The 9,987-nt window shown below is 42.0% G+C and overlaps 1 protein-coding gene across 1 annotated transcript in view; it reads right to left on the bottom strand.

The window, feature by feature from the left end:
* Positions 1-405: 405 nt before the first annotated feature.
* The window catches only part of hoxb8a (homeobox B8a), a gene marked incomplete at its 5' end in the record, with an annotated part of 10,481 nt that continues 899 nt past the window's right edge, over positions 406-9,987 (bottom strand). Inside the window, one exon of the mRNA XM_079252845.1 lies at positions 406-1,275. Within this exon, the coding sequence (XP_079108971.1) occupies positions 863-1,275 (413 nt within the window). The 3' untranslated portion in view covers positions 406-862. The remainder of the gene's footprint in view (positions 1,276-9,987) is intronic.

Raw genomic sequence — 9,987 nt, 5'->3', positions numbered from 1 at the left:
GGTGAGTATGGAGGACTGTAAATGGGAGGTGGAGGACCTGCTCATAAATAAAGTGATGTTTGGATGAATGTGGACGTTTGTGTGGGCAGGTTGTGAGGTTGGGTGTAAGGGAGTGGTGGTAAGAAGTGTAGATGCGACGTTTGGCCCTGCAGCTGAACGGGTTGTCAGTGTGGGCGACGACAGGATTTACTGCTGACAGGCCATAAAACATGCATTTAAAATCTAAGTGGAGAAAAACAGGTTGGGTGGTGTAAGGCAGGCAGATGCTTACTGAACAACAGCAGAGTCAAACTGCCACAAGCGACGAGAAGAATCCAGTCAGAGCAGCTGCCAATGTGCTTTTCTCTTTTTATTGATTTCTTTTTATTCTTATGAATGTTCTATTCCTTGATCTGCCCTGTGCGCATGCTTTTTACCCTAAAAGAATAAGGATTCAACATAAAACAAATACTATTGACATAAGAACTAAAGTTACAGTTAGATTGTGTAGAAAAGAGACCCGACCTACCAAAACGACATAAATAGGCAGTTTCATGTTGTTGGAAATGTCATTAATTGCTACGTCTTCATAATTATCATAATTCATAACCATAACAACAACACCACTGGAGTGAGAATTACAGTAAAAAGTGCACCATCATCATTTTTAACTTAAAAACTATACAGCTGCCAAAGATGAGACTGTTAATGATAAACTTCTAACAATATAGAAATGTTCCACAAAGAAATGACCTCTTCTGCTTTCTGGCTGAAGGTCTGTTTATCCTGGAGTCAGCAGACCCCTTCTCCTCAGTCCGTCCACTCCAGCAGGGCAGTCCGGGGGCCACAGTCCGAACCCCCCCCCGTCTTCCAGCCTTCCTCTCTACATCTGCTTGTGGCTTTTCTCACAACAGTCCTCGTTCACGGATCCCTGTGACCCCGCCGTGGCCACCACCCCCGCCGCAGAACCTGCTCCTCCACCTCCTTCTCCTCCTTCTCCTCCTCCTCCGCTGCCGCTGCCGCTGCCCTCCCGCAGCTCCTTCTCCCTCCTCTCCCTCTCCACCGCCTCCTGCTCGCTCTTGCTACTGGGGAACTTGTCCTTGTTGTTCTCCTTCTTCCATTTCATCCTCCGGTTCTGGAACCAGATCTTCACCTGGCGCTCCGTCAGGGCCAGCGCGTGCGACACCTCGATGCGGCGCTTGCGCGTCAGGTAGGGGTTGAAGAGGAACTCCTTCTCCAGCTCCAGGGTCTGGTAGCGGCTGTAGGTCTGGCGGCCTCGCCTCCTGCCCGCAGCTACTGGGGACAAGGAGACCGGGGGAGACCGGGGGAGACAGGGGGGAGACAGGGGGGAGACAGGGGGAGACCGGGGGGACAGGGGGGAGACAGGGGGAGGGGCGTCATTAACAAGACTATTAATACATGATTAACATTGGAATGAAGTTTAGGTGGTATGATCAGCCATGGACAGGACGCAGTTTGGAGTTTTTAAACATAAAATAAGTCTCGATGTGATCCTAATAACAAAGTTGGAGAAGTTTCTGGTTTATTTCTGCAGTTTGGATCAATTTTAATTCTAAAAGAATTCATGAAACTTTCATGAAGAAGAAATAAGTTTCTGCAGCGGGACAGACACGGACCCGTTAGAGTCTGTTCTGCTCAGGAAGAAGAGAAAACTCATCCAGAATAAACATTTACATAAAAAACATCCTTTAAAAATGGTGTTTTTAATCATTAATCATAGATCAGTGTGTGAAATCATCAGGCTTTTGTGAAAAGCTGCATTATGAAGTGTCGCGCGCAGAAAGCACAGTTTTTATACCTGCAGACATAAATGATAAATGACTGTGATTCAGAACGGCACATTAATACTGAAGATAGAAACAACTTGTAAAACAAAGATTAGAGGCTAAATGAAGAGTCTCTTCTGGTGACACATTCAGTCACGTGACACAGTTTACAGAAACCTTCCTCGTTTTCTTTTCCTCTCCTTTAAAACGCATCAGACAGAAATCACGGCTGTTTCCGAGGCCCCTGAACACACCACGACCAAACACGACGACTTCATGCTTTTATACAAAGCAGGAAAAGAAGAGAAACATGTTAATGATCTGAAATAAAAGAAAAACAATGATCCGAGAAGAAAAAAGGTTTTCAGTAAAAATGGAGAAACGGAGTGTTTTAATGCAGGGTGGATGTTAGAGGCTCCTTATTAATGTGTCTTTTTGTGCCATAAATTCTGTTTTTAAATTAATATGATCATAAACATGTTAAATAAAAACAACTGTCAACAGAAAACGGATTAAAGGACCTTCCTACAGTATGAACGCGTGGGAACCTGAGACGTTTCAGGGTTTCTGCTTTAGATTTCATTCTAAGTTTAACATCCAGCCCTCCAGGACCGACCCGGTCCAGGTCCAAGAACAGGACTGGGATTCTGGTTGCGTCTCTGCTGGCTGGTAGTCTTCATTGTCTCACAAAAACATATTTATGCTGAACTGTTATAAAGTTCCCGCATATTTAAATAAAACTAAACTGAACTAAAATAAAAGCCTCAGTCGCGTTTGTCCTCCAGCCAGCTGATGTCCACAGGAGGTTTTACTGGACTACAGCGACCAGAGGAAGACAAGAAGGTCTTTATGTGTGAAGTCCCGTTAGTCATGTAAAGGGAGTTGGATCTGTCGGTGGGGGGGGTCACACACAGAAATTCACTGCTGTCAGCAGCCATGAATGACGGGAAACGGAAAAGTACCGGTTAGAATAACACGGATCAGTCTGAGCACCAAACACACACCTTCCACTGCTGCTTTTCACTGGTTGGGTGGAAGAATCACTGCAGAGTATTTAGGTGTATTTATGCTGGTTGGGTGGAAGAATCACTGCAGAGTATTTAGGTGTATTTATGCTGGTTGGGTGGAAGAATCACTACAGAGTATTTAGGTGTATTTATGCTGGTTGGGTGGAAGAATCACTGCAGAGTATTTAGGTGTATTTATGCTGGTTGGGTGGAAGAATCACTACAGAGTATTTAGGTGTATTTATGCTGGTTGGGTGGAAGAATCACTGCAGAGTATTTAGGTGTATTTATGCTGGTTGGGTGGAAGAATCACTACAGAGTATTTAGGTGTATTTATGCTGGTTGGGTGGAAGAATCACTGCAGAGTATTTAGGTGTATTTATGCTGGTTGGGTGGAAGAATCACTGCAGAGTATTTAGGTGTATTTATGCTGGTTGGGTGGAAGAATCACTGCAGAGTATTTAGGTGTATTTATGCTGGTTGGGTGGAAGAATCACTGCAGAGTATTTAGGTGTATTTATGCTGGTTGGGTGGAAGAATCACTGCAGAGTATTTAGGTGTATTTATGCTGGTTGGGTGGAAGAATCACTGCAGAGTATTTAGGTGTATTTATGCTGGTTGGGTGGAAGAATCACTGCAGAGTATTTAGGTGTATTTATGCTGGTTGGGTGGAAGAATCACTGCAGAGTATTTAGGTGTATTTATGCTGGTTGGGTGGAAGAATCACTGCAGAGTATTTAGGTGTATTTATGCTGGTTGGGTGGAAGAATCACTGCAGAGTATTTAGGTGTATTTATGCTGGTTGGGTGGAAGAATCACTGCAGAGTATTTAGGTGTATTTATGCTGGTTGGGTGGAAGAATCACTGCAGAGTATTTAGGTGTATTTATGCTGGTTGGGTGGAAGAATCACTACAGAGTATTTAGGTGTATTTATGCTGGTTGGGTGGAAGAATCACTACAGAGTATTTAGGTGTATTTATGCTGGTTGGGTGGAAGAATCACTACAGAGTATTTAGGTGTATTTATGCTGGTTGGGTGGAAGAATCACTGCAGAGTATTTAGGTGTATTTATGCTGGTTGGGTGGAAGAATCACTACAGAGTATTTAGGTGTATTTATGCTGGTTGGGTGGAAGAATCACTGCAGAGTATTTAGGTGTATTTATGCTGGTTGGGTGGAAGAATCACTGCAGAGTATTTAGGTGTATTTATGCTGGTTGGGTGGAAGAATCACTACAGAGTATTTAGGTGTATTTATGCTGGTTGGGTGGAAGAATCACTGCAGAGTATTTAGGTGTATTTATGCTGGTTGGGTGGAAGAATCACTGCAGAGTATTTAGGTGTATTTATGCTGGTTGGGTGGAAGAATCACTACAGAGTATTTAGGTGTATTTATGCTGGTTGGGTGGAAGAATCACTACAGAGTATTTAGGTGTATTTATGCTGGTTGGGTGGAAGAATCACTACAGAGTATTTAGGTGTATTTATGCTGGTTGGGTGGAAGAATCACTACAGAGTATTTAGGTGTATTTATGCTGGTTGGGTGGAAGAATCACTGCAGAGTATTTAGGTGTATTTATGCTGGTTGGGTGGAAGAATCACTACAGAGTATTTAGGTGTATTTATGCTGGTTGGGTGGAAGAATCACTGCAGAGTATTTAGGTGTATTTATGCTGGTTGGGTGGAAGAATCACTACAGAGTATTTAGGTGTATTTATGCTGGTTGGGTGGAAGAATCACTGCAGAGTATTTAGGTGTATTTATGCTGGTTGGGTGGAAGAATCACTACAGAGTATTTAGGTGTATTTATGCTGGTTGGGTGGAAGAATCACTGCAGAGTATTTAGGTGTATTTATGCTGGTTGGGTGGAAGAATCACTGCAGAGTATTTAGGTGTATTTATGCTGGTTGGGTGGAAGAATCACTGCAGAGTATTTAGGTGTATTTATGCTGGTTGGGTGGAAGAATCACTACAGAGTATTTAGGTGTATTTATGCTGGTTGGGTGGAAGAATCACTACAGAGTATTTAGGTGTATTTATGCTGGTTGGGTGGAAGAATCACTGCAGAGTATTTAGGTGTATTTATGCTGGTTGGGTGGAAGAATCACTGCAGAGTATTTAGGTGTATTTATGCTGGTTGGGTGGAAGAATCACTACAGAGTATTTAGGTGTATTTATGCTGGTTGGGTGGAAGAATCACTACAGAGTATTTAGGTGTATTTATGCTGGTTGGGTGGAAGAATCACTACAGAGTATTTAGGTGTATTTATGCTGGTTGGGTGGAAGAATCACTACAGAGTATTTAGGTGTATTTATGCTGGTTGGGTGGAAGAATCACTGCAGAGTATTTAGGTGTATTTATGCTGGTTGGGTGGAAGAATCACTGCAGAGTATTTAGGTGTATTTATGCTGGTTGGGTGGAAGAATCACTACAGAGTATTTAGGTGTATTTATGCTGGTTGGGTGGAAGAATCACTACAGAGTATTTAGGTGTATTTATGCTGGTTGGGTGGAAGAATCACTGCAGAGTATTTAGGTGTATTTATGCTGGTTGGGTGGAAGAATCACTACAGAGTATTTAGGTGTATTTATGCTGGTTGGGTGGAAGAATCACTGCAGAGTATTTAGGTGTATTTATGCTGGTTGGGTGGAAGAATCACTGCAGAGTATTTAGTTGGATTTATGCTGGTTGGGTGGAAGAATCACTACAGAGTATTTAGGTGTATTTATGCTGGTTGGGTGGAAGAATCACTACAGAGTATTTAGGTGTATTTATGCTGGTTGGGTGGAAGAATCACTGCAGAGTATTTAGGTGTATTTATGCTGGTTGGGTGGAAGAATCACTGCAGAGTATTTAGGTGTATTTATGCTGGTTGGGTGGAAGAATCACTACAGAGTATTTAGGTGTATTTATGCTGGTTGGGTGGAAGAATCACTACAGAGTATTTAGGTGTATTTATGCTGGTTGGGTGGAAGAATCACTGCAGAGTATTTAGGTGTATTTATGCTGGTTGGGTGGAAGAATCACTACAGAGTATTTAGGTGTATTTATGCTGGTTGGGTGGAAGAATCACTACAGAGTATTTAGGTGTATTTATGCTGGTTGGGTGGAAGAATCACTACAGAGTATTTAGGTGTATTTATGCTGGTTGGGTGGAAGAATCACTGCAGAGTATTTAGGTGTATTTATGCTGGTTGGGTGGAAGAATCACTGCAGAGTATTTAGGTGTATTTATGCTGGTTGGGTGGAAGAATCACTGCAGAGTATTTAGGTGTATTTATGCTGGTTGGGTGGAAGAATCACTACAGAGTATTTAGGTGTATTTATGCTGGTTGGGTGGAAGAATCACTGCAGAGTATTTAGGTGTATTTATGCTGGTTGGGTGGAAGAATCACTGCAGAGTATTTAGGTGTATTTATGCTGGTTGGGTGGAAGAATCACTGCAGAGTATTTAGGTGTATTTATGCTGGTTGGGTGGAAGAATCACTGCAGAGTATTTAGGTGTATTTATGCTGGTTGGGTGGAAGAATCACTGCAGAGTATTTAGGTGTATTTATGCTGGTTGGGTGGAAGAATCACTGCAGAGTATTTAGGTGTATTTATGCTGGTTGGGTGGAAGAATCACTACAGAGTATTTAGGTGTATTTATGCTGGTTGGGTGGAAGAATCACTGCAGAGTATTTAGGTGTATTTATGCTGGTTGGGTGGAAGAATCACTACAGAGTATTTAGGTGTATTTATGCTGGTTGGGTGGAAGAATCACTACAGAGTATTTAGGTGTATTTATGCTGGTTGGGTGGAAGAATCACTGCAGAGTATTTAGGTGTATTTATGCTGGTTGGGTGGAAGAATCACTGCAGAGTATTTAGGTGTATTTATGCTGGTTGGGTGGAAGAATCACTACAGAGTATTTAGGTGTATTTATGCTGGTTGGGTGGAAGAATCACTACAGAGTATTTAGGTGTATTTATGCTGGTTGGGTGGAAGAATCACTGCAGAGTATTTAGGTGTATTTATGCTGGTTGGGTGGAAGAATCACTGCAGAGTATTTAGGTGTATTTATGCTGGTTGGGTGGAAGAATCACTGCAGAGTATTTAGGTGTATTTATGCTGGTTGGGTGGAAGAATCACTGCAGAGTATTTAGGTGTATTTATGCTGGTTGGGTGGAAGAATCACTGCAGAGTATTTAGGTGTATTTATGCTGGTTGGGTGGAAGAATCACTGCAGAGTATTTAGGTGTATTTATGCTGGTTGGGTGGAAGAATCACTGCAGAGTATTTAGGTGTATTTATGCTGGTTGGGTGGAAGAATCACTGCAGAGTATTTAGGTGTATTTATGCTGGTTGGGTGGAAGAATCACTGCAGAGTATTTAGGTGTATTTATGCTGGTTGGGTGGAAGAATCACTGCAGAGTATTTAGGTGTATTTATGCTGGTTGGGTGGAAGAATCACTACAGAGTATTTAGGTGTATTTATGCTGGTTGGGTGGAAGAATCACTGCAGAGTATTTAGGTGTATTTATGCTGGTTGGGTGGAAGAATCACTGCAGAGTATTTAGGTGTATTTATGCTGGTTGGGTGGAAGAATCACTGCAGAGTATTTAGGTGTATTTATGCTGGTTGGGTGGAAGAATCACTGCAGAGTATTTAGGTGTATTTATGCTGGTTGGGTGGAAGAATCACTACAGAGTATTTAGGTGTATTTATGCTGGTTGGGTGGAAGAATCACTGCAGAGTATTTAGGTGTATTTATGCTGGTTGGGTGGAAGAATCACTACAGAGTATTTAGGTGTATTTATGCTGGTTGGGTGGAAGAATCACTACAGAGTATTTAGGTGTATTTATGCTGGTTGGGTGGAAGAATCACTGCAGAGTATTTAGGTGTATTTATGCTGGTTGGGTGGAAGAATCACTGCAGAGTATTTAGGTGTATTTATGCTGGTTGGGTGGAAGAATCACTGCAGAGTATTTAGGTGTATTTATGCTGGTTGGGTGGAAGAATCACTGCAGAGTATTTAGGTGTATTTATGCTGGTTGGGTGGAAGAATCACTACAGAGTATTTAGGTGTATTTATGCTGGTTGGGTGGAAGAATCACTGCAGAGTATTTAGGTGTATTTATGCTGGTTGGGTGGAAGAATCACTGCAGAGTATTTAGGTGTATTTATGCTGGTTGGGTGGAAGAATCACTGCAGAGTATTTAGGTGTATTTATGCTGGTTGGGTGGAAGAATCACTGCAGAGTATTTAGGTGTATTTATGCTGGTTGGGTGGAAGAATCACTGCAGAGTATTTAGGTGTATTTATGCTGGTTGGGTGGAAGAATCACTGCAGAGTATTTAGGTGTATTTATGCTGGTTGGGTGGAAGAATCACTGCAGAGTATTTAGGTGTATTTATGCTGGTTGGGTGGAAGAATCACTGCAGAGTATTTAGGTGTATTTATGCTGGTTGGGTGGAAGAATCACTGCAGAGTATTTAGGTGTATTTATGCTGGTTGGGTGGAAGAATCACTGCAGAGTATTTAGGTGTATTTATGCTGGTTGGGTGGAAGAATCACTGCAGAGTATTTAGGTGTATTTATGCTGGTTGGGTGGAAGAATCACTGCAGAGTATTTAGGTGTATTTATGCTGGTTGGGTGGAAGAATCACTAGCAGAGTATTTAGGTGTATTTATGCTGGTTGGGTGGAAGAATCACTGCAGAGTATTTAGGTGTATTTATGCTGGTTGGGTGGAAGAATCACTGCAGAGTATTTAGGTGTATTTATGCTGGTTGGGTGGAAGAATCACTGCAGAGTATTTAGGTGTATTTATGCTGGTTGGGTGGAAGAATCACTGCAGAGTATTTAGGTGTATTTATGCTGGTTGGGTGGAAGAATCACTGCAGAGTATTTAGGTGTATTTATGCTGGTTGGGTGGAAGAATCACTGCAGAGTATTTAGGTGTATTTATGCTGGTTGGGTGGAAGAATCACTGCAGAGTATTTAGGTGTATTTATGCTGGTTGGGTGGAAGAATCACTGCAGAGTATTTAGGTGTATTTATGCTGGTTGGGTGGAAGAATCACTGCAGAGTATTTAGGTGTATTTATGCTGGTTGGGTGGAAGAATCACTGCAGAGTATTTAGGTGTATTTATGCTGGTTGGGTGGAAGAATCACTGCAGAGTATTTAGGTGTATTTATGCTGGTTGGGTGGAAGAATCACTGCAGAGTATTTAGGTGTATTTATGCTGGTTGGGTGGAAGAATCACTGCAGAGTATTTAGGTGTATTTATGCTGGTTGGGTGGAAGAATCACTGCAGAGTATTTAGGTGTATTTATGCTGGTTGGGTGGAAGAATCACTAGCAGAGTATTTAGGTGTATTTATGCTGGTTGGGTGGAAGAATCACTGCAGAGTATTTAGGTGTATTTATGCTGGTTGGGTGGAAGAATCACTGCAGAGTATTTAGGTGTATTTATGCTGGTTGGGTGGAAGAATCACTGCAGAGTATTTAGGTGTATTTATGCTGGTTGGGTGGAAGAATCACTGCAGAGTATTTAGGTGTATTTATGCTGGTTGGGTGGAAGAATCACTGCAGAGTATTTAGGTGTATTTATGCTGGTTGGGTGGAAGAATCACTGCAGAGTATTTAGGTGTATTTATGCTGGTTGGGTGGAAGAATCACTGCAGAGTATTTAGGTGTATTTATGCTGGTTGGGTGGAAGAATCACTGCAGAGTATTTAGGTGTATTTATGCTGGTTGGGTGGAAGAATCACTGCAGAGTATTTAGGTGTATTTATGCTGGTTGGGTGGAAGAATCACTGCAGAGTATTTAGGTGTATTTATGCTGGTTGGGTGGAAGAATCACTGCAGAGTATTTAGGTGTATTTATGCTGGTTGGGTGGAAGAATCACTGCAGAGTATTTAGGTGTATTTATGCTGGTTGGGTGGAAGAATCACTGCAGAGTATTTAGGTGTATTTATGCTGGTTGGGTGGAAGAATCACTGCAGAGTATTTAGGTGTATTTATGCTGGTTGGGTGGAAGAATCACTGCAGAGTATTTAGGTGTATTTATGCTGGTTGGGTGGAAGAATCACTACAGAGTATTTAGGTGTATTTATGCTGGTTGGGTGGAAGAATCACTGCAGAGTATTTAGGTGTATTTATGCTGGTTGGTGAAGAATCACTGCAGAGTATTTAGGTGTATTTATGCTGGTTGGGTGGAAGAATCACT

This window comes from Telmatherina bonti, assembly GCF_933228915.1.
Source record: "Telmatherina bonti genome assembly, chromosome: 14".
Taxonomy (NCBI): domain Eukaryota; kingdom Metazoa; phylum Chordata; class Actinopteri; order Atheriniformes; family Telmatherinidae; genus Telmatherina; species Telmatherina bonti.
This window is presented reverse-complemented; position numbering and strand designations above follow the sequence as displayed.